This window comes from Python bivittatus, unplaced genomic scaffold, assembly GCF_059951505.1.
Source record: "Python bivittatus isolate LINGU-HERP-01145 unplaced genomic scaffold, Pbiv_v1 ctg000350_np1212, whole genome shotgun sequence".
NCBI lineage: Eukaryota > Metazoa > Chordata > Lepidosauria > Squamata > Pythonidae > Python > Python bivittatus.
Window position 1 is genome coordinate 6,794,457 of NW_028277074.1, and position 25,584 is coordinate 6,820,040.

Consider the following 25,584-nt stretch of genomic DNA (forward strand, 5'->3'; position numbering starts at 1 on the left):
TGAATCAGTTTCATAATCTTCTGCCACAATCTAGAACTACCTTCTATTTTCACTTATTTCATTTATACAAATCTGCCCTGTATAGCTAAGTTTTTGTACTTCTGGAATAGTTAATAACTTTTGAGTAAGGATTTATCTAAGATGCATAATTCATCTTCAAAAAGATGTGCTACCTTACCATGCAGAGTTACCAGAAATATTGGTGCCCTCAAAAGGTTTTTCTTGAACAGTTACCATTGCATGCAAAAACTTAGGAAATCATTGAAATATGCAATTTGACAGCATTGCATAAGTAAACAAATTGACACAGCCTCTAGTTGGTATAAAGTTAAATACAGTGCGTGGTCCTTAACGTATCTACGTCCACATGGAAGGAGATATGCATTGGGATCCTTCCTATGCCCTTCAAGGTTTTTATAAATGACTTAGGTGAGGGGATAAAAGGGATGCTTATCAAATCTGATGACATAGGTTGGGGGTGAAGGTTGCTCACACCTCAGATGGCAGGCTCTAAATTCAGAAGGGTATTGATAAGACTTGAACACTGAGGGCCCTTCCCTACAATATGCTATACAGTGGTGAGAAATGTTCTGCACTTAGGTAGGAAAAAAACAGATGCATAGGTACGAGATAGCTGGTACCTGGCTCGATAGCAATCTTGTGAGAAGGATCTGGGTATTCTGATAAAGCATGGATTAAATATGAGCCAACAATATGCTACACCTGCCAAAAAAGCCAGTGCAATCTTGGGCTGCATCAACAGAGGTATAATGTCAAGATCACAGGAAATGGTAATTCCACTTTATACTGTACTGGTTAGAACACACCTGGAATAAAATGTCCAGTTTTGGTTGCTACAAGAAAGGTGCTAAGGGACTAGAAAGAATGCAAAGAAACAAAGCTGGTGAGGGACTTGAACTCTAAATCTTACAAAGGAACTGAGTATGTTTAGTCTAAAGAAGAGAAAGCTAAGGGGAAACATGACAGCAGTCTTCCAATATTTGAAAGGCTGTCACAGGGAAGGGGGTTCAGACTTCTTTCCTGTAGCGCCCAAGGGTAGGACAAGAAACAATGGGTGGAATCTTTATAGAGATCCAAACTCAAAATAAGGTATAATTTCCTGACATAAAAGCTATTAAGCAGTGGAACAGTCTGCCTCCTTGAGTTGTGGGTACTATCACTGGAGGTTTTTAAGCAAAGGTTGGGCAGCCATTTGTCTGAGATGGTTTGACGATGCCTGCTTTGGGCAGGGGGGTGGACCAGAACACGTCAAAGGACCCTATGATTCACCAGTTGAATTGTCTTTCTTAGGCTAAGAATCAGAGTTGGAAGTATCCTTTGAGGTCTTCTGGTTTCCAAACCTCTCAGATTGTGTTCTACTTGCAAGACATTTGGGCTCCTCTAACCATTTGAAATGAAGATAACTCACTCTTACAAAGCATGAGAAAGCTTTTAAAAATTATTTAAATGCTTCCAGCTACCAATTTAAGCTGAGAAAAAATAGCTATATGGAATTGTTGATGTCAGGCAAGATCTGGAAGACCAAGAAAAAAAATCTGCTAGAACTACCTGAAAACTGGTCAGATCTACAAAACAGAATTCACAGATCACTGCAAACAACCTGCTGAAAGGTTTAGTAATATTGGAGTAGTTGTCCGCTGTACACTATTACTTATATAACAATGATCTACGTGGGAGTATTGTCACAAGCTAACCACTTATCTAACCTAATCACAAAAATTACTGCTTGAAGTATGCTATCCCCTCACCCTTTCTACAACACCTCTGGAGGAGCCTGAAACATTTTGGACCAAAGGGCTTTGGACTAATTAAGCATTTTTTTTTTACTGTTTTCCCACAATGACACAAGATATATTTGGTGAAATAAGGGTGAAGCACTTGAAAATAACACTTCCAACTGTGGCTTTATAGAAAATAACACTTCCAATAAGAGTGGCTTTATTATGCTTTGGGGTTGTGTGGCAACCACTGACATAGGAAACACTGTGCAGGTTGAATTAAGAATGAGTTCAACTGAATATCAACACATCCCAGAAGCTAATGTCCTACAGTCAGTGGACAAATGAAACCGAAGAGAGGCTGAATATTTCACCAAGGCAATGATCCAAAATATGCCTCCAAATCAACCATGAAGTATGTACAGGAAAAATCTAAGTTTTTTTAATGGCCTTCAGAGTTCCCAAACAATAGTACTGAAAATCTGTGGGGAAAATATTAAGTTAAAAGAGTTTGGTAAGATAGAGCGGGGAAGAATTCCAAAAGCAAGAATAGTAAGACTCATAGATAACTACAGTAACATTTGAAAACAATTTAGCCAAAGTAGATGTTACAAAGCACTGAATAGAAGAATGTCCAAATGTATGAACCTGCTGTATTCATGGCTTTGAATCTATAAACTGTATATAAATCATAAGTATGCATTCAAGTTTGCAGAAAGATGTTGAGTTCAAATTTGCATTATGTAGAGGTTCTGTCAGCTGTTCACTTAATATTCACTGAAACATTTGATCAGAGCTGCCTAAACTTGCAGGCAACTGTATTTTGAATGTATGCGTATCACCGCTAGCAGTGATACTAAACCTGAGCAGACTTCCCCTATATACTTGTATTCCAGATGTACAAATTTAAACTCTTGAGCGATCTCACTGATCCCATCCAGGTTAAGGGATTCTGGAAACTGAAGCCTGTGTGTCTGGAGATGGCCTTTGTTGCAGAATGCAAGCTAAATGCAGTATGGGTTTACTGAAACCATAACTGATGTAGATCTGTTTTCTCCAGTAACATGTATTTCATGCACTTGGAGCTGCCATTAATGAATCACCTAGACGTTATCATTACTGTCTTGCTGACAGATGTAAAGGTAAATGTTCACGCTGATAATTAATTTTTTCTTCCAGAAAAATTTTCATTAAGTCCTCTAACAAGTACATTGCTTAAACAACTTGTGCCATATGTTTGTTGCCTAACTCACAATATGAGTTTGTTGCTGTGAAAGATACATGAAGCCAGGACTAGAAAACCTTTTTCAGCCATAGGCTAAATTGACCACAACTGAAATAGAAGGAATTGCATGGGAGTTGTGGATATGACTAGTCCACACCACTAAGTTTAACATAAAAATATTCTTTCCTATTCCATCATCTTAGCTGATCTATGGAAATCTACAGGTCAGATGTGAACTTCCTTTTCAGGAAAGGAAAACATACATGCACACACTTACTTCCTGGTTCACCGATTAAAGAAAAAAAACATTTAGGTGTGCTTAAGTCTTGTTTCCCCTTCCTTGGTCTACAGTAGCTAACAACCATGCTTTCATATTTCAGGCTTCAAATGAGAAATTATTTTCAACCTCAGCTTTATTATTGAATGATACAGTTAGGAAAAGGTGTTAAAAGTTACAGAAAGAAACTTTACTATCCATAATGCAGTAGTTTCTAAGAGCTATACTTTTAGGCAGGCTCTTCATTTAAATTAAGATTAAAAACATGTAGGAAGAGGTAATTCTGTGACTATACCTTAAGAAGTTTAAAAATTGTATACAAAGATGATTATACTTAGCTCAAAATGTTCAGTAAGAGATTCAAACATTAAAAAGTAGGCCATGTTCTTTAAGTATAAAAGAGAACTTAAATATATTACTGAAAAAAATGTATTATGAAGAAAGATGTGCTGTAGTAACTGCTCTTTGACTATCCATCAGTACTCCCATAAGTAGTAATGTAATATGCCATAAAATAACTTTCATTCTACTACTTATGCTCATTTCCAGAATGTGAAACTAGCATCCATTTTCACCATTATAACAAGCTTTTGTTGCTATCAGTTTCAGCTATCAAGTTGAAACACAGTGAATAATACATTACTTTTACACTATTTAGAAAGAGTAACAAAGTCACTGTGCCTTCCTGATCAACTGTGTTGTAAAAGTCAACTGTGTTGTAAAAGGGTCTCTTCTGTCTGGGAACAAATCATGTCATATACCAGCGGCTTTGTGCTATATACTGAAAGAGCATTTAAAAAGTCTTCTAGTGGACAGAAACCATCTTTACATCCTCCTGGAATCAGCTCCTATAGTAAAAAAACAAAATACAAAACTTGTTTTTTAAAAAAAATTTGTATGGACGCCCTTACATAAAATAACTTTAGGTGACTAACAAATAACAAAAGACAACACTTCAAACCACCCAAGCGCGATAACAATTCCATTACAGAACCACAAATGCCGGGCTCCCCTCCCCTCCTCTCCTCTCCTCACTTAGCACCAAGTCTGAACAGCCATCCAGAAGGCGAGGAGGATAAGGGCTCTCTGTAACTCAGGAAGAAAGCTGTTACACAAAGAAGGCACAGCTACAGAAAAGGCCTGCTTCCCAGGTCCCACCAGATGACAACATTTAAAAGAGGGAACTAACAATCCAGTGGGATGGCAGACGTTCTCAGGAAAAAGCAGGTAACATGATCCTATGCCATGTACAGCTTTAAAAGTTAATCAGCACCTTCAATTGCCACTGGATAGATTTTTGAGCACAACTCCCAACTTTTTTGGTAATTGGGCCCATTTCAAATTTTGAAAGCATTTTGTGGATGTGCTAATCTCCATGGGAGAAAAAGGAGCTTGCCCATTCCTAAAACAGTTGCCCTGAGCATTGACGGAACAATTCCAATGAGATACAGAACCCAGATGGTATCTAGCGAAGGGTTCATTGCCACATTGGTAACTGCAGTTATGGACCTAGGTTTTAAGGTACATCATTCTTTATTCTTTCTTCAAAAGCAATCTCGTATAGGAAGAGTACTGATTGTTTCCATTTTTAACAAGCAGAGATTAGAATAGAGAGCATGATGGAACTATTTGTCTGTTATATTGCTTGAATATTCAGATGAAATGAGCACAATCTGGCACATGTAGTAGCAGCACAGTATCTATGTAGTAGTAGTAGCACAGAATTTGTACCTCTCCATTATAGATCAGTCGTATAAACCAGTCCTTGGAGTCCTGATAGAGTTCCAGAGTCACATCTGCTGCATATGGAGGCCACTTTGAATTGAAGATTCCCATAGCCATCAGCAATGGGAAGAGTGTAATATCATGAACAGCATAGAGAATGAGCTTCCTAAATGCAAAAGAAGTATAACTTACTCTTAAGTTAACACATTAAATGTACAAGCAATTATTTTATTACATATATATTCATTCCACTTATGATTAGTTTTCATGAAAAGTGATCTAATATTTTAAAACAAAATAACCCACCTTTTGCAAGGATTTCATTCCCACAGTAGCAATCCTGTGAGGTTGTTCCATTTACACAGGATAGCAGTTCTATAAATAACATGATTTCACACAAATAGAAATGACTGAATTAAATCAAGAATGTTTCCATTCATGAAACATTCAAGAGCCTCATGGTAGCTATTGTGAAACAAAAGCTCATGTGACCTATATTAAATATAATTCAGGCTATTTACAAGAAACCTTTAAAAAGTCTGTTCCCAACTTAAAGCACATAAAGACAAACCAAAGGCATTAGAATTGTCATAGTTCTCATAAATCTTGCTTGCATTCCTTATCTGACAAAAGCTTCCTTCAACCCAAAGTTAATCACCAGTGTTTTCCAATGTTTACCCATTTTCCTGACGGCTGTATAATACATGAGTGTTCCATTCTAGCATAAAATTTCCAATAACAAAACCACAAATAAAAAGACCATGAGTCTATGGGAATTGGGTGGCTATGTTCAGTAGCCTATGATCCTTTTCTTCCTCCAAACATTTATCTTCTCTTTTTCTTTCTTTCATAGCAGTTGTCTGCACAGCATACCTGTACTTGCTCAGTCTTTTTGCATCATTGTACTGGATGCTACATACATATAGTACAGGTTCCATGTTGCTTCCCTGTAGTACCTAGTCTTCATGAGAGCAATTTGCTGAGTGATGGAGGACATCCTCTCACTCATCCCATGTGACTCACTCTGGGTTCTCCAATCCATGCAGCTCTTTGTGAATCTTATGGAAGGCCACTGGACGCTAGACCTCCTACAGACTACTTGCAATAATTTCTGGATCACACCAATGGATGTTAGCGCTGTTCAGAAATTGAAAGAAGCTGCAAGTGGTCTGCAGGCAACGTTAGTGTCCAGCTACACAAATGAGAGGCTCTTCACTAAGAATAAAAGAGTCACACTGAGAAGAGAAGCCAGAGTGAGCCACATGGCATGAATGAGGCCACTCCATCACCAACTGAATAAATCACTGAAGGCCAGCTGCTGTGAGGAAATCATATTGAGCTTTATAACTGAACTGACCCAGTGAGAAGGAAGTAGGTATGTTGAGTGAATAAACTAATTCTAACCCTGTGCAAAACCCCATCCCCCATTTTGTTCATGTGCAGAGTAACAAAAAGCAAGACCAAAACTGCAGATGCACAAAAAACCTTAAGCCTGTTTTGGTCTCAAATTATCAATTGCAGATAAGAGCCATCTGTACAGATTTTTTACTAGCAAGATGTGTCCAGTGGAATAGTCCATGTAATCTTTGAATACTTCTGGATTATGTATTTTCTTGCAAGTGAAGATAGGGAGACTAATATCTATAATTTACATACGTGGTCTTAGCATCAGAAGGAGGCGGCTCTATTGCCTTCCTAATGTTCTCCTCTATTGCATACAGGAGAGGACCAACAGACATCTGAAGAATCTTCCTATAGGAAAGAAAATATTAGATACTTTCAAAACAAGTCTTGAATATATAGATTCTTTTAACAGTTCTACTGTTTTTGGTTTAACAGATAAGAGAACCTAAAGCAGGCTTTAAAGATATTAGTATCCAACAGATGCTGCCACTCAGCCATCCTATGCTCACCTTGAACTGTATTTTGTAACATAAACAAGTGAGTCAACAGCCCTCTGCTCAATTAGTTGTGCAAAATTCTTCAGGACAGGGCAACTTGGTAAGTCATGTGCCTGAAAAGACAGTATTGTGTGAATTAAGCAAAATACAAGTCTAAGCTTGAAATGAAAAGCATATCACTAGCATGGACAATACACCTGCATTTTTTACATGTCATATCGAGACTGATACCTAATAGTAATTTTGACATACATTTTAGGTGATAGCAAAATGGCACATTTCCTTGGCCCATAATAGAATTATATGGTCAACAATCGAGATATGTTGACATACTTAATTTAAAGTAAGACCATAGTATTCAAAAACAGAAAAATTGTGGCCCAGAAAAAAAACTTGAAGAGTCTAGAAATTTGTGTACTGCAAGTGTGATTTTTAAATATGTTGCAAGGACTTCTGACTTTCCAATGATAAATACCATTCACAACAGACCAAGATTCCTTGAAAAACAACATCTACCACTGATCTTTGCTGCGTAACAAAATGTGCAATGTGTGTTTAGACATTATTTTCAATTTATGGAATAATGGAAATGTTCCAAAAGCCTAAGCAGCTTCCTACATTAACTGACTTTAATGTAAATTAACTGACCTCCAAATCTATCATTCAAAGATTTTGTCAATCTTTGTAAATCAACATAGAAAATAAACCCTAAATATAGAAAAATGGAAGGGGGATTTTAAATTCTGCTGCTAAAGACAAAGTATTTCAAAACACTGTACTTACTAGTACAATGTACTTATTTACTAACCCGGTACTTACTATGGTAGTATGTACTCAGCTTAAATAAGTAGTTTTCCATTTGTTTCTGTGTTAACACCTTTAGAAAAATTTCAACATATGATATTTCTTGGTCCCAATATAGATCTTATTAGGAAATTTTGGGCAAAAATTGTTTAGCAGACATCTGGGCAACTATCCCATCTTGAACTAGAGTGTGGCTTGTCCAGCTTGGTTTATCACATCCAGCAAATTTAAAGGGAAAAACATCTGCACTTTAAAAGGTACACCTTAACCTAACCCAAAGTCCTAATTCATATTAATTACAATATGGGAACTGCTTATGTGTTATTTGGTCTTATATTATAATATGGCATTGGTAAAAAGCTGGACCAAATTTTCCCTAAACTGCTGTCTTCCCGTCTGTGTTTAATTCCTGTAATATCTAGACTGGGGATTATGAGAATTGCATATGAATGACACCAGCTTGGAGAAATCCATCATATATGAAGAGGTACATTTAATAATAATAAAAAGGTTATAAGCAAAAATAGAAATTGAATGCACACGGGGGTGGGGAGAGAATGAAAAGTGATAAAGGCGATCAAGCATTTATGCAGAGTACAGCTGGTTAGAGGATGAGAATAAAAGGATTAAGGTTCAGACTTGCAAAAAAATGCATTTTATGTTGTTTAAAGGAAGCATGATTTCTTCACTTGCTAGAATGTTTACCCATCTTCCTACTTCTGCAATGAAGATTCTTGCATGCTAGATTATAATGTCTTGAGTGTGGGTTTTCCCACAGAATTGTGTAAATCATTTTGATAGCTAAAGAAAACAGGAAGTTTACCTGTTCTGCAAAAATGTTGTCAAGGAGGAGGAAGAAGTCTACTTTTTGCTCATTGCTAATTCCCATATTTTGTTTAATATTCTTCAGATCTTCAAAGATGCCTTGGTGCAAATTCACAGTAGCCAAACCATCTCTGTCAAGGAAAACAAAGTGCTTCAGGCTCTTGTTAAATGTTGCTTTAGAAGTCAGAAAAATCAATAGTAATTTTTGTGCTGGTACCTCTCAAAAAGAAAGGGTTTGGTTTATGCGTCGAGCAATTTCAAATTCACAGCTTGAAAGTATAGTTCTGCATGTTTCAGAATTTGTGTAAGTATAAACCTTTAGGCTATTCACTTCAGTAAGGTGTTTTTTCAGCTTTCCCCAGTAGCCTAAAAAAGATGCTACTGTTTTCAGACTCTTATTACTAAAGTTCTGAAGCACTCTTTCTGCATCATTTTCAAAGCATGTGTGGTTATAGAAGATACTAAGATTCAAAATCAGTTTCAAAAGAGCAGGAGCTCATTCAAAGAGATATAAAACTAAATTTCTACTTATCTTCGTTCAGAAAAAGAAAATCAAAGTAAAAAAAAAAGTTTGCAACATTGTAGTATAAGAAAACACCAGAATCTTCAAGATCGATCCATCCATCCACATACAACTGCAGGTAATCGAGTCACAACGGCAATTGGAACTGGAATTTCCATCACTAAGCAATATGCTCATAAAATGTGATGTCACATAACCTATTGTTTAACAATGGCAATCCCAGCAGTCCCCACTGTGTTGTTAAGCGAGGATCATGGGTCATTAAGCAAGCACCTCCTCACAACTTTGTGTTGGCTTCCAACCACCAAAGTCAGTGGGGAAGTCAGCAGGAAGCTGCAAGTCCCAGGTGGTTCGCAAGCAGGCTGGCAGGCAAGTGGCTGCTGCTGGGTGGGAGAGGGAGCGAGGGGGTGCGTGGGTGGCCAGGGAGGCTTGGGGTGGCTGCTGCCATGTGGGGGAGGGTGCGCGAGTAGTACGGTGCAACTGCAGCGAGGCTTGGGGAGGGTGCACAAGTGGCAGGGAGGCGCAGCACAAGTACGGCAGGGCTTACGGCAGCTACTGCTGGGAGAAGTTGTGCAAGGGTACGAGTGGCAGGGGAGGCGTGGCCTCAGTGCAGTGAGGCTCAGAGAGGGTGGCTACTGCTGGGTGTACAAGGTTGCATGAGTGTCAGGGAGGCACAGTACAATCACAGCAAGGCTCAATGTCCTATTCCAGGTCTCAAACACACACACAGATGCTCCCAGGCATCAGTCTATATTACAAAAGGCTGTACTGGATCTGGATGATGAAGAATGTGCTGAAAGGCAAAAGCAGTCTTTAGGTGTCAAGCCTTCTGAACCCTCTCATCCCATAAGGATGGTACCCTCTTCCAGAGGAGGTTGTTCAATGGTGCTGTGATTTTGGCAAAATGAGGAATAAAGGACCAATAGTAATTTGCAAAGCCCAGCAGGTGTACATTCTTGACTATGTGCGGAGGCTTCCAAGTCAGGATAGCATCAACCTTACCAGGATCCATGGCAATGCCAGTGGAAGAAAGGCAATGGCCTAAAAAGTTGATTGTGGTCTTTTCAAATTCACATTTGGAGAGCTTAGCATATAAACGGTTTTCCCAGAGTCTCCATAACACAGTTCACATGTGTTGTTCATGTTCTGCGAGGAATGAGAGAATCAGAATATCATCAAGGTAAATAATAATGTAGCAGTCCAGAAGATCTCGGAAGACATCGTTCATGAAATGCTGGAAGACTGCAGGGGCATTAGTCAATCCGAAGGGCTTTACCATATATTCGATATGCATGTACTGGGTACAACACACTGTCTTCCATTCATCTCTCTTATGTATGCACACTAATTTATATTCTCCTTTAAAGTTCAACTTGGTAAACACTCAGGCATTTTGGAGGCATTCCAGCAGCTCTTAAACGAGTGGCAATGAGTAACGATTGCACAGAGTAATCTGGTTCAATTGACAGTAATCATTACAAAGTCTAAATTCTCCAGATTTCTTTTTTATGAACAATACAGGAGCCACTGCAGGAGTGGATGAGGGTCAGATAAATCCCTTTTCAACTTCTTGTCAATGAAGTCCCTCAGGGCTGCCAAATCTGGTTCTGACAAAGTAGAGGCGACCTACTAAGATCTTAGTTCCTGGCACCAGATCATAGGGCAATTGTACTGTCAGTGGTGGCAGCTGATCTGCTTCCCCTTCGCTGAATATATCTGCAAAGCTTTTATATTTACTGGGAGGGCTGGGGAGCATATCTCCTCCTTGTTCTGCTGCTAGGGTTGCAGGAATGGCAGCTGTGTGGTGGATACAACAGGGGGCAGTGAAAATCATGATTCCTGTCGACCACACAATCTGTAGATCATGGGCTTGAAGCCACTCCACGCCCAAAACAATGGGAAAGTGAAATGTTGAAGCAAGATAGAACTCAATATTTTCCTGGTGAGCTCCCAGTCACATGTTCAAAGGTGCTGTGGCCCAAACCACTGGACCTGACCGTAGAGGTCAACCATCGATTGTCTCAACCACTAGGGGTGGTTGAATGGCATGCTTTGCAATGCCAGTCTGCTGTGAACTGGAGATCCATGAAGTTGGTTGTAGCTCCAGAATCTACCCTAGCCGTGTTAATAGGGAATTTCCTCCTGGCACTTGAAGTTCCACAATAGCCACTAAGTGTCTGGTCATGGTTACTCGAGGGTTCTGGGTCTGAGTTACAGGTAACTACCCCAGTCTAGTAAGCCCTCTAGGCTGGGCTCCTGGCCCACACAGTATAAGCACAGCCCCTCCCGGTGTCATCAAGTCTTTTCTTCTGGAGTTAATTTTGTGCACCGCCCACCTACTTGAATGGGTTCCCCAGCTGCAGGAGGTGCAGGATGGTGGATGCAAGCAGGTCTGATCTTTTAGAAGCTTGAATTCTGGCCCTTTGTTGCTGTAGACACCCGTCTATATGTAAGTAGAGTTTCATCAAGCCTTGAAGGGTTTCTGGACACTCAGTTTGAGCCAATTTATCAAGGAGTTCATCTGACAGACCTTCCTGAAACTGGTCAGCCACAGCAGCATCATTCTAGTCAAGGTCTTGGGCTAGTAACCTAAAAGCACTGATGTACTCAACCACTAGGCCACACCCTTGCTTCAATTCACAAATAGGCCTGTTGGCAGTCTGGGCTTTCACAGGATCCATGTACATTAACTCTAACTGCTGGCTAAATTCATCAAAGTTATCCAAGCAGAGGGCTCTGCTGCAGCAAAAGAGGTGTAGTCCACTTAGCAGCATTTCCAGTCAATAAGCTGATTACAGATCCTACACGCATACAGTCATTGAGGAAGTCTTCAAGCGTAGACTCATGTAGAGTTTGCATTGTGCAAAGGCGGCTGGAAAATGATCAGGAGAGCCATCAAATTTCTCTGGGATGGCCACTGGATATTTCCTGCATGGAGGAGGAGCTGCTCTGAGATTTATCTGGGTTAATATGTGGGGGTGGGAGCAAATGGTCCTATTTCACATTTCATCTCTCTCTCTCTCTCTCTCTCTCTCTCTCTCTCTCACACACACACACACACACACACACACACACACACACAGAGTTGCTAGGTGAGGAAAGCAATTTATTCAAGGCTGAACAGATAATGGCAAACAAGGAAAGGAATGTAAATCAAAACAGTTTCTGAAAAAGCTTGCTTGAGTCATTTTGCTTTCAACAGGATGATGCAGAATAGTCAAAATCCAGTCCAACATTCAGAGCGCCAGATCAGGTTAGTCAGCCAGTCCAAGGGTCAGAGTTTTCCCAAACAAAATCCACAAGAACTTCACACAAGAGCTAGACATTACTTGGTTGTGTCCAATGAGGGGTTAGAGCTGTCTCTTAAATCAGGCTGCAGCCAGCTGTCCTTAATCAAAGGACTTACTCCCTTGCTTGGCAAGGAGCCTCACAGAAGTCTTTGCTCTGCTCTTTGCTTTACTCACCAGGTGCAGGGGCTGGGAGGCCTGACATCATCCTCATCTGACTGCTCCAGCTGTTCAGATGGTGCCTGTGTTTCATCAGCCTCAGGTAATTCTTGGCTTTGTATCTCCTGAGGCTGACATTCCAGAGTTTCTGCTGGAGACTCTTCTTCAGAGTCAGCATCTGAGTCCTGGGCCATGACACTCAGGGAGGGTGCGTGGGTGGGGGACACTTACCTGAACAACTTGCAACCTTCCCTGCCAGCTTCCCCATTGACTTTGCTTGTGGGAAGCCAGCTGGGAAGCTCACAAATTGCTATCACGTGACCACGAGACACTGCAACTATTTTAAGTGAGAGCTGGTTGCCAAGTGCCCAGATTGTGATCACATGACTGCAGGGATGGCCAGAACCTTGAGGACCAGTTGTAACCACCACTCATTCAGCACTGTCATAACTTTGAATGGTTGCTGAATGAGTGGTTGTTAATCAAGGACTACCTGTATATAGGCTATAATCACTAAATTGGCTTCATCAAGAACAAAAGAATGGAATTCTGCATTATACTCCTCTACTTTTTAGTGCAACTGGACAGTAGTCACCAGGCTTTTTAGCATAGATTTTGAATGTAGATTATGGCATTCTTAACAAAATGGCCATGGAAATCCATAAGAATGCAACTGTTTTATCAGAAGGCATATAGGTGAGATTTTTTCTAACCACTTTCATAGCTCTACAAGATGCTAATTACTACCTCCCTCTTACTTTTGTATGGATGAGTAGGAACACTTAATGTATCACTGGGTTGAAGCCTTCTGCATTTTTCTTCTCCCTATGAACTTCTCTGGGTAAGTAAAGGGCCTAGAAGCATTCCTGAAAATAGGATTATATGTGAGACTGATGCTTTGCAGCATGCTAGTTCCCATTTAATTGCTTTAAATTAAGAGCATATGGAAAACATAGATCTCATAAGACATGGAACATAGTAGCTATCACTGAAAGACCCAGGAACTAAATACCATTGGCTTTCTTTGAATATCAGCATATTCAAGATAAAAGTTGTTAGCTCCCATATTAGATTTTTTTCATATCAGTCCCAAGGAACCTTCTGAAGAGACTTTATTCATTCTCTAAAATGCAAATAGATTGTGTATGAGGCCATTTATAATAGCTGCCCTGGGAGCTATGGTAGTAATTGGTGGAATAGTGCTATGATCTGAAGAGCTAATTAGCCTTTTTCTTTCTCTATCGCTTGAGTACTCTGCAGTTGCTCTTAATACAGAAGTCTGGGGCTCTGACAATAATTATTACAACCACTTGCTGAAGGCTTTTGCAGCTACCTACACCTACCCTATAATGATGGTGAAAGAGGCAAAATAGAACTTGCTCCATAGATAAAGTAGCTGCCTTTGCCCCCATTCTTTGAAGATCAACCATACTCAACAAGCCAAATTTAACTACTATTCCCAATAGCACCACCAGTGAATTTAGGGGAATGCATGCTGCTTTTGATAATGAAGCAGTCTTACATTAGTTATCACCAATCTGGAACCCTCTACATACACTGAAATTATACTGCTTGGAAATCCAAACTAAAATTCATGGCTGACAAAGCTATTATAAGCTGCAGCTTTTGGAAAGATTATATTAGTTGGGTTTTGACATGTCACAGTGTATTCTATGCATATAATGACATCAGTCAGAAATATACTGGCAACTCACCTATACATACGTTTCAGTTGTTGGCAATTCATTGTATTGGGATACAGGATTTCAGATTCTGCTTCATCTGTGACAATGGTAACCGGTCCTGTGTGATAAACAAAATTTGCTCTTTCACAAATTGCAGCATCAAAGATGTAAAGGATTCATACTAAGACATCTTGCACTTCATAACAAGTTAAAACTACCTTGAACTACACTTTGGATTTTAAGCATTTGTAGAATTTCCCATCCATTTCTATTACTATTTGAACAAACCTCAGTAAAGACTTTCCTCTGCTCTTGAAAGCCTACATGCCTCTATTCCCAAGTACCTTACTGCTCCAAGCCAATGATATATTATGACAGCAAACTAAGACGACAAGCACCCATTGTACTAAATGCCAGTAAAATACAATACTTATATTAGCAAGTGTCATCAGATATTTGCCAGAGATATATTCAACTCTTGCATTTAACAGCTCACACCATAAGATCCCCTATGAATTAATTTATATCACAGCATGCTATTGTCTTAAATCAAAATCTTTAACAATTATTATAAATGCTGAGGATATCAAACCAGAACTAAGGTCAGAGGATGCTGTCCCTCCCTGTAATTTTTTACAGGCTTTGAGGTAAAATAACATTTGCTCATGGTAACCTATAAATCCTCAAATGTCTTGGGCCCAGAACTTTCAGGACCATATGTTACCACATAGAATCTGGGTTTCACTGGGCAGCCTTTTTGGTGGGGTTTTGGATAATGGATTTTGCTAATTTTACACCTCATTTTATGATAGAATTTTAACTAGTTATTTGTAGGGTTATTGGATTGCTTTTATTGTATATTTTATTTCTTGTGAACTGTCTAGGGTCTGGTGACAGGGCAGTATATCATTTTTTTGGTAAGAAATAAAAACTAAATAAATATCTACCTGCACCACAAAATATTGATCAAGCAAATAAACTGCAAAAGGTAAACTCAACAATTGCCACTCTGAAGTCCATATGCAACTGTATTTGCCAGTCTTTTTCTTCTTGGAGTCCATTCGAGAAGCCTAAAGTGCTTCTTGGAGAGGTGATTGACTTTAACTTCCATAACGGTAATAATAGAACCATAGCTTATGTTACTGAAGAATGGGAGAAGTTCAACAGCTGAAAAGGGCACCAAGTTGGGAATGGATAATGTATATTATTACTCCCTTAGGCATGCTACTACTCTTGGATAAAATGTAGTTGTCCTGCCAACTTGCTCTGAATCTCAAGGTTCCAAAACTACATCTATAGAACCCATGTGTCAGTACACAAAACAGTATTGTTTTTTTTCCTCATGGCCCATTTTGGAAACTGAAAATGTTGTTCTTAGTCAAATCATGATCTCTACCTACAAAAGAACATCAAGGGCCACCCATCAGCACTGAACAAAATCTAAAAACATATCTACTTCAAATCTCATGACAGCTTCTTCCCTAAGAATTCTAGGAATGGCACCTAACACTCTCCTTTGCACAAAAAAAAAAAAATTGCACCAGCAAAACCACTCTTTTCTCATTCATGGAGAAGAGGTGGCCAGAGTGTGAAATAACAAAGATCACCAGGAAAAGAGCCACCTGGACAGAGTGACAAAACAAGTAGGGGTGCATGATGCAGACATGATATGAAGCAGAATAGAAAACACAGCAGTGAAAAGCTTCCCTTCACTGCTAACCTTCTTTCTGTTGTTGGAACAGCCCAGCTAGCAAACACCGTGTGGACTCCAGATTCCGAACAATATTAGTGGAACGGACGCTGAAAGACAGAAGGTAGCCAGTGAAATGAAGCACAGGTGGCCACTGCTTCCAACATACACTTATAAACAGTATAGATGAGTATTATAAGACTTTTGAAACTGAATGTAGTATAAAGGTTAAGGTGCTGAACTATGAGGGGGAGAGATACAAGTTCTAGTCCATCCTCAGCGATGGAAGCTTATTGGGTGACTGAACTAGTCACTCTGTCTTAGCATAGCCCACCTCATAAGGTTGTTCTGGGAAAAACCAGGTCTTGCATTTTTCTTCAGTACTAGTGCATACCACATAAAATATACTACTAAATACTAACTTACAAGACTTCAGAAGGTTTGAATGATGATGAGAGGAAATTGGTCTCCTCAATGTAACGTTTCCTTAGTCGTTCCCCCAGGGCGAACATCTGCTGCATGCCAACTGTTGTCAACTGCCCCGCAATTACACCTCCCTAGAAAGAGAAAAGGTTTCACTTAAACTGTTCAGTACCAGGCAGGAAAGTACAATGCTTTGGAAGCAAAATATGTTACCTTCAGCACTGTTTTTTTGTAATTTTCTTCATCAGGAGAATATGGCCTCGGTCCACCTGTGAGATTAGTTACTGTGTAGTGAAACTTTGTTTGATCGGGGATCTCCAGAAGAGCAGGATCCCACTCCACCTGCTTCAAAAACAAAATGACAAAGGTCTGGTTTAAAAAAAAAAAATCATAAGCTCTAAATCACTTATATAACCCTCCAGGTCTTACTCAACTTCAGGTATGCTTAACTTCAGCTCAATCAGTCCCACCCAATGTGGTCAATGCTTGGGATGACAGGAATTAAAAAACCAACTATATTGGAAAAGTTTCTACATCTGAGCAAAATGACCGATTAAATGGAAACTGAATTTACTACAATGAACCTTAACACTGAAAATGTTATACAGAAAAGAATGTTAAATATCTAATCTAGCTTTATCTATTGCCCTTCAGATACTTCCAATCTTGGCTATCCCCAACATATTAAGAGACACTGGGTTGGGAAAGGCTCCTACAGACCACTGAATTGTATGCAAAATAAGAACACAGATATATAGTGTACCAGTCACTAGCATTCAATGTAAGCAAGTATTTTTCCAGGAAATTCTCTAGAATCTCCAGGAAACTCCAGAACTAGTGTGGTCTTGTGTTTAAGGCACCAGGCTGGAAACCAGGAAACTGAGTTCTGGTCCCACCTTAGGTACAAAAGCCGGCTGGGTGACTATGAGCCAGTCTCTCTCAGCCCAACTCATTCCTAGGGTGGTTGTTGTGGGAAAATAGGAGGAGGAAAGTGTATTAGTTATGTTCACTGCTTTGAGTTATTTATAAAAATAATAAAGGCTGAATTAAAAAAAATCTAAAAAATCCTTTGTTCCTTGTTCACACACCATCAAAACATGACTATTAGGAATAATTGCACAGAAATTCCATCGAAGTGGTACTATTGCAAAACCATCTGGCAGCATTAATAAGTGGGACTTATCTTAATTTATGGTTCATTTGAATTTCTATTAAAATCTTATAATTTATAAATGCTACTTATTTAAAAGTAAATAAAGTCATTATCCATTCAATCTTTACTTTTTAACTTCATGCATTTGGAATATATCTCTCATTGAACCTTATTTCTAAATACAGTATACAATTTATTTCAGCACTTCATAAATCTATTTATGTTCTCTATGATAGTTTGTATAACTAGATCTTGAAATTCTGGGCCAAGTTTTGACCAGAACAAGGCTTTCCCAGGATGCTATTAAAATAGGAACTGCTGAGAAGGCATTGTACCTTCTTGCCTACTTTATAATCTATGATACAGGTTAAGTGTTTTCATTAAGTCAGAGGTATACAACCTGATGCCTTCCAGATGCATTGGACTGGAAAATATCAGAAGTTCCAGTCCATTATATCCAAAAGATAGCGTAGGAACAACAAATTTTTAACTAACATAGCAAACAAATACCCTCCACCATTATTTCCAGAAAAGCAAGTCAGGTGCAAAAAGCAACTACAGAACCATAAATTCAATATACATGTTAAGAGGGCTTCAAATTGGGGAAATAAGTCAGCTTTTGAATAACTACTTAGAGAATGTATATGTGCAACAATTTAATGCTTTGCAAACACATAGTAGTAATATACACATAGCCCATGAACAAATGCACTGTTACACTTGTCTTTGAGCCTATAAATACTGTGACATTTTTAACCCTGACACTTCTCTTGTGGGTCAGGCCCTATGATACCTTTTTCTTCTTTTTATCAGTTATTCAGTGGGTGAAAAATCATTATGCCATATCAGCAAGTTGAAAAAAAACAGTTTCAAAGTCTGCAGGGACTAGAATTCCCTTTAAAAAACCTATCATATTAGCCTGCAATTCTGCCATTGGCTGATATGTTACTTTTCATAACTTGATTTATGTACTGTAAAAAGAACTTCACCACATGAGAACCACCCTCTGTCTTAGTTGTGCTTCAGCCATGGTTACCGCTAGGCCATTTTGTTGCTGCTCAGCTGATTTTTCAGCATTCCTAAGACCAGCACTTACTACTTCTGAGAGGAAGTCACCGAAGCCGGCATCATCTTTCACAGACGATGTTCGTAAAACGTGATTACTCAAGTAACTAGTAGCGCACTGATCTACAACCAGCCACATGCAGGTGTGCACCATATACCAGCTAAAACGTGGTTGACACCCAAAGCTCTGGAGAAGCTCATTAGATAACCACAATTATCAGTCTCCTTTCCAGGATTGTTACCAAGTTTATTTAGATAACTTGTAGCATTATTTAGTAGCACTCTTTTTAGCGCTCCCACCAGCGCTTTCTCCACCGATCGTATCAGCCGCTGGCCCTCCAGTTGGGAGCGGGAGAAAGAAAGGCGGCGCCTATTTCGCCAACTCCCGCGCTCTCCTCCTCACCTGCTGAACACCCGGGATTGGCCTGAGGGGCGTGCGAGCGCCGTGCCGAAAGAAAACCTGTACCAGTTTCAACTCCGGCCGGCCGTTGTCGCTGCTGCTCTCTACGTCGGTCCTTTCAGCTTCGGCCAGGACACTCCTCCTGCGGTGCATGCAACAAGACAGAGCGCCTACCATGCCTGCCCGAGCCCAAAGATTCATGCTAACGTAAATCAGTCCCTAAAAATCCAGAGGAAGTAGAAGTTCGCTCAAGAGAAGCCGCCGGCGTCTTTCCCTACTTTTGCCTCGGAATGCAACGCGAACCACCGGGTAAAAGCACGTGCCCCCACTTTTATCCTCTGATTCACAATTAACCCAGCTGACAAGACTTCCCGGAAAGGAACTCGTTTAGGAGGGAGACGGATCATGGGAAACGAGGTTTCCTTATCCTTTTCTGTTCCTTCTTCCCGTTGCAAGTAACCGCTAAAAAAACTACGACTCCCAGAGTACATCAGGGCACTTAACGTCTCAGGACGGTAGCTGCGTGTTCATTTTATTTGGTCACGTGGCTGGTGTGAATGGGGGAGAAGGGTGGAGGTTCTTTGGGGCGCTGGAGGTGGGACCGGGGTGTGGGAGAATTTGACTTTGGTTTTAGCGTAGTAATGGCATGTCATTTCGCAGTATAACAAAAGTAGTGGAAGTCGATTGCGTATTAATCACTGATAAATGCAAAAAGTGTCAGTTTAAAATATCATACAAACTGGAACTCTGGTAACGATGTTGTGATTAGTACAACATTCTTATTTTATATCTGGGACAGATGATTTATATTGCATATTAACCAGGAATGATTTCCCTTCTGAAACATGATCACAAATTTAACACACACTGTAATTCTCCTATAGTGAGAAAATCAATTATTTCCCATGGAATCTGTTCACACCTGGATGTATTAAATGATGACAATTGGGTAATTGCCTCAGCACATGGAGGGTGGCCCACCTAAATATTATTCAGTATTTATCAGTGTTTTCTAAGAATTTTTCATTTCATTTAATTGAATCAGTGAAAAATAATGCCAGGACTTATATGAGCCTTTCAGATTTCCCTACATGCTCTCAGTTACCAGACTACTGACTGCCAATGGAGAAAAATCAGTTATGAAAAACTCAGTTCATGTAGGATGCTGCAAGAAGAGAATGGGAAAGCAAGGGGAGATGCTCAGATGGGTGTTATACCTTGGATGTTTAAGTAGGCTCTGGTTCATTTAGCTAAGTCACACATTAATTGAGACAGGAAGAAATTCAAGTAATTAATTTATACATATGAATTGTCCACAGCAATTAGCAGCACCTAGCTGACCTTGGCTGACTTTGAAAAAGCCAAGCAGGGTTAGATTTGGTTAGTATTTGAATGGGAGACCAACTGGAAATGTCGGCTATAGGCTACACTAGGAAGTAACAACAACAAAATCCCAGAAGGCAACATTCCTGCTTAAAACACACACACACACAAACACACACAAACACACACATATCCATATCACCAATAACAGTTGAACTTGACTTAAAAGAGACTTCTTTTATGAAACTGCCCAGAACCATACAGTGAAATCTAATGAGAAATATGATTAGTACTCTAGTTTCTGATGTCAAAGTCCAGTTGTTTTGTTGGGTAATTGTGCAGTGGTAATGGTTAGTTAAAATATTATTTTCCCCCAGGCAAGAATACCCAGAGGAGTCCTCCAGATGGCTTGGATGGAAACTGCTGCTAGGAATTCTGGGAGTTGTATCCCAACATATCTGGAGGGTGGCAAATTGATGAAGAACATCCCAGAAGATTTTTAGAGTCTGGCTTTCTCCCCTTGCAAATACTGATGAACCCGTGAGGTTCTGCTGAGTAATGTGGAAAAATCAAAGCATATGTGAAAGTTTGTTTGCTCTTAGCTTACCTTAAGATGTTAACATGATATTCAGTGAACAGCAGTTAAAAAAAGCCATGAGTTGCACATCCCAAGCGAATGAAAATGAGGCAAATAAGATAAAGCAAGCCTTTAATTCCCCATTGTAGCTTTTCTCAACACTTTCCAGATATGTTGGACTATAGTCTCCATGCTTTGCCAGCCAGCAGGGAAATGGGTATACAGACTGGAATTACAGTCCAACAATCTATCAACCACTAAATTACAAGGGGCTGCTGCTGCACAGTACTCTGAAATGAGAAAATTAGGGCAAAGAAATATGTACCATAACAAAAATATACTCCATCACTAATTCTATTCATTTTGTAAATGCTGGATACAAAAACCTTTTAAAAATCCTAAACAACAAAAAGAGTATCTTAGCATGGGATTAAGTATATAAATAATTAAGCTATGGGATTATTTATATATGTAAAGGTGCTTAAGTGGATATGGTTGGGCAAACATATCCTGGAAGGAGAAGTGAAATTAGGGTCTGACGATTTAACTATGGCATATGCTTCCTAATTCTCTATCCATAGGGTCAGTCAATATACTGGACACAGAAGTGTCATAGGAAATAAATTATTAGACTATTGGGTATTTTTAGGCACAAGATTCCCAAAAGGGCTATGCAGCAGTGTGCAAGGGGGGAAACCACTAATCCTCTCCCCGATACATATTTGGGAAATAATGATCCAATCAAACTGGAAGCTTCTGTCATATTTATAGGGCAGTTCTATCCTAGTAGAAAACGTCACCCAAGGACTTCTGTTGTTTTTCATGCCACCTCTTTATCTGTTCTCTGTCTTTTCTTAAGCAAAAATGAAGAGAAACTAGTGGCATGGATGTTGATGAGAGATTCCCCTTTATGTTTTATTCCATTTATCACGTTATGATGGGCCTTTCAATAGCATTTGATATGATTTCAAATTGTAAGTTTTGATGAAAAGTTTATATTAAATTTCACTGACCACTAGAGGGCAATAGAGGGATTTGGAAGTGAATTACAAAGTCAGGTAAGATCCCTTTCTGCTGAAGAAAGTAAAAAGGCCCTTCCATTTTTATGTGGCAGAATATAATGTGCTATTTCATTTCAGCCTAATCTAGTTATTCATGAACAGCATCCATGAGCTTTAAGAAACTCATAAGGTTGAAATGAGTGCCCTTAAACCAGGGATAAAGTAACGATGGAAAACTGGTTACAGAATATTGTTTTTCTCCTTGTAAATAAACAGTTAAGAAAAAGATTTATCAGTTTTACTTTTACAGTAATCTTTTAGTAATGCAGAACAGAATTATTTATTTCTTCTCAAAATCCTTAACTGGGAGTAGATACAAAAGATAATAAATTTTCCTAATGAATATCCAAAAGTCACACAAGCAGAAATCACAAGGCAAAAAAGGGTTCAACCAATTTGTAGAAGTCATGGGGATCAAAAGCAATATCCTTGATGGCAGCGTGACTGCCTCTGAAGGCCATCTGCTGGGAAACTAGTGGATTTCTCTGTGCACTTCGTTGGCCTCTGTAAGAACAGACTGCTGGAGTAGATGGGCCAAGGGTCTGATCCAGCAGGGCACTGCTCATGTTCTTACATTCATTTTTCCCCTCCCCTTCACTAATCTCCTTTGCAATCATGGGGGGGGGGGGAACTCATTTACTATCAGCCACCAAACAGAAAAATAAGTGTCTGGCAGAAAAGACTTCACCATAAACATCTTTTCCATCCCTGACTGGATAAACACAAGACGAAGCGGTGCAAAGAGTTTCCTGGCTACAATCTCCATTTGCTCTTCAAGCAGGAGCTGTGAGTTCAGGAAAACACACAGATTATGGGTGGAATTGTTCATCACTAAATTGTCAAAGGCACCAGTAAGAATTAGATGAGCAAAGCAGTTGTGTGTGCATGAGAGTGTGTGCGTACCCTATCATTTTAGAAGGGATCTGCAATTTTATAAAATTAAAGAAATTAATATAGAAGAGAAAAATATCTGACAGTCTTATGGTACTATAAAAACAAGGACTGGTTTCACACCACATTAGGCTAAAATGTGTTTGGTTAATTTATATCTCATAAATAAGTGTTGTATGAATCCAGCTATTATGATTAATTTATAATCCAGTGTGTTCTACAAGCCAATGGTATTAGGTTAATTTAGTAAACCATAGCTCAATTTAGTAAACCATGGTTCATGGCTGGCATTTTTGAGAACCCAACTTAGTAATTTATTATGGTTGCACCAAGACAGAGCATTTTCACCATCTGCATCCCACCCCAAAATCTTATTTAATAAGCTGCCGACCTGAAAACACTCAGTTATCTTCAGGGCAAATCTTAAGCAAGTGTATTATCTTAAGACTGATTTAACATGCAATTGTTATTTAAAGTTTCCTGCCTTTTTATTCCCTTCAACTGATTTCTATTTTAATTTAATTGTCAACCAGGTGCTTGATATAGGGAGAGAATCCAGCAGCGAAAAGGATGGTGGGAGTGAGTGAGCAGCTTTAGGCTGATCTTGGGAATCATGGTATCTGCATTCAAGACATTCTTGGTCTGCCCAGCTGTTCCATGCATGTTATTTTCAGAAACATAGTAATCCTGGGGGGATCGTGGGTGGAATTGTGTAAATAAGTTGGGTGAGGTAAAAAAGCTCAGAAGTCCCAAGGTAAAGAACACTGGAGAGGGATGATTTCAGCTGTAGCTTAACACCTAACAGAAAAGAATAAAGATAGGAATTTGGATGGGTGAGAGGAAATTTTAGTATGCAAGGCTTTTCAAGGCACCATTTTTTAAAAAGGAGTGGGGGGTAGGGTTATGTGCCTGGGAATAAATTCCACTTGTGAGAAGGCAGGGAGAAGTGAGGGCCTCAAACAAACCATGTTTGCTAGGGGAGAACGCTGTGCACCATGGGGCAGCCTTGGGGGGGACGGCAGGAGGGAGGATGGGCAGAAGGCACGTTCGCACCAGAGTGAAGAGGGACAGCTGGAGGGAGGAAATACTGTAGGCAAGAGGCACGTTCGCACCAGAGTGAAGAGAAACGGCAGGGGCGGCTGTTGGGTCAAGTGGGTATTACAATGTGTATTGCGCTGATTGGATTAGGAAAGTGGAATGTCTGCGGTTTTGCGGTTAATTAGCGGCGCTCCGGGGCGGTAAAAAAGGTGAGATTGTGAGCCAAGCCCTCTTAGGAGGGGGAGGACAGATAGGGGGTATAAAAACCTGTCAGACCTTGTTTCGGGGTTCCTCCATTGCTGTAGGAGGGACCCACCTTTGCAAATGTGCCCAATAAAAAACTTCTGTCTACTGGACAACTGAACCCGTGTCTGTCGTTTTCTGACAAAATTGGCGAGCCAGCCAGGAGTCCTCGACGTGGACCCGACTGTGGGGAACCGGTGAGTAATCGGCCGTAACACCCCATTGAGGTGTCTCCCGTTTTCCCCGGAGTTGGGTCCGGGATGGGACTCCAATCGCCAGTCAAACAGAAGTAAAGAGGAAGTCAGCCGACGAGGGGACCTCCGGGAGGTCTGGTGAATACAGCCTACCCATAATCTCGGGGAGATTAGCGTGGTTACGAGGCGTTGGACGCCCCAAGGGGACAGAAGAGTCCGGGACCTTCTGTAAGGTGGGAAACGTAGTCAGGAAGGATGGGTAAGGCGCAGAGTAAGAGTGTAAGGCCAGGGGCCAGTGGGAAAAACACAGTAGGGGGAATCCCCATGGATTCTCCATTAGGACAATTGTTGCAACAATGGGAGACACCCTGGTTGTGTCCATTCACCAGGGGTCTGGAAAAACCGACCATGATAACTTTGTGCACTAAAGAATGGCCAAAATATCCACTAGTGGACCCCGAATTCCCCTACCATTGGGATACTCTTGGAATCCCCAGTAATTACTGGGTGACCCAACTAAAAAACTACATTGTGGAGCATAAATTGTTAACACAGGAACCCTATGTGGAAGTCTGGTTCCATGTTCATTGGGAGGGGCCTCGACCCAAGTTAGCCAAAATTTTTGTCCAAAAAGAACAGGAGGATGAGGAGGACCTCTGGCTGACTGGACCCCAATGGGGGCCGCCACCTCCTCCTCCTCCTCCTCCTCTTCCTACCGCTCCCCCTCCGGCACCCCCACCTTATCCCGGGCTGTGGAAAGAGCTGGACCAGCTGAACCAAGACATTCAGAATTTGCCCTTTATTCTAAGGTCAGCCAGTGCCGTCCAGGAGGTCCCGAACGGAACGAACGCACAGGGGGTGGCCATCACCAGTTTCGTAACGGTTCCCATCAAACCCAGTGAGTTGAGGGAATTAAAAAAAGACCCTCGTATGCAAGAGAACGCCCATACCGCCGCCGAACAATTGGAACTTTTTCTTGGCCCGGTGGAATACTCCTGGGGGGAACTGAATTACATTTTAGCCCACCTCTATACGCCAGAAGAGAGGGGCCAGATTCGGCGAGCTGCGCTCGGGGCTTGGGAGCGAAGGAATGCAAATGTCCCGAATGCCCCAGCCGCGGATACTAAATTCCCTCTGGCAGACCCAAATTGGGATCCCAATAATGCCGCACATCGGCAGAACATGAGAGACATGAAAGAGATGATTTTGGAGGGCATCCGAACAGCAGTGCCCCAGGGGAAGAATTTGACCAAGGCTTTTGAGGTAACCCAGGGGAAGGATGAATCGCCCGGAGATTTTTGTGAGAGGATCCGGGTTGGCCTGACCAAATTCTCGGGCGTGACTCCGGACACCCCAGCCTTTGAGACCTTGTTAAA

At 40.4% G+C, this 25,584-nt stretch overlaps 1 protein-coding gene across 2 annotated transcripts; it reads right to left on the minus strand.

Annotated features, from left to right (window-relative positions):
- Positions 1-1,901: 1,901 nt before the first annotated feature.
- Positions 1,902-19,272, minus strand: ACP6 (acid phosphatase 6, lysophosphatidic). Of its 2 annotated transcripts, none has more exons than XM_025166480.2 (10): positions 18,885-19,099; positions 16,477-16,605; positions 16,267-16,397; positions 15,871-15,950; positions 14,181-14,268; positions 8,495-8,627; positions 6,880-6,980; positions 6,623-6,718; positions 4,973-5,132; positions 1,902-4,089 (listed from the first exon to the last, which is right to left on the minus strand). In XM_025166480.2, the coding sequence occupies exons 1-10, from the start codon at positions 19,080-19,082 to the stop codon at positions 3,949-3,951; spliced, it is 1,257 nt and encodes a 418-aa protein (XP_025022248.1). In that variant the 5' UTR covers positions 19,083-19,099; the 3' UTR covers positions 1,902-3,948. The 2 variants fall into 2 exon arrangements, with proteins under 2 accessions (XP_025022248.1, XP_007428003.1); XM_007427941.4 differs by having other exon boundaries at positions 1,906-4,089; positions 16,477-16,608; positions 18,885-19,272.
- Between the last annotated feature and the right edge of the window lie 6,312 nt (positions 19,273-25,584).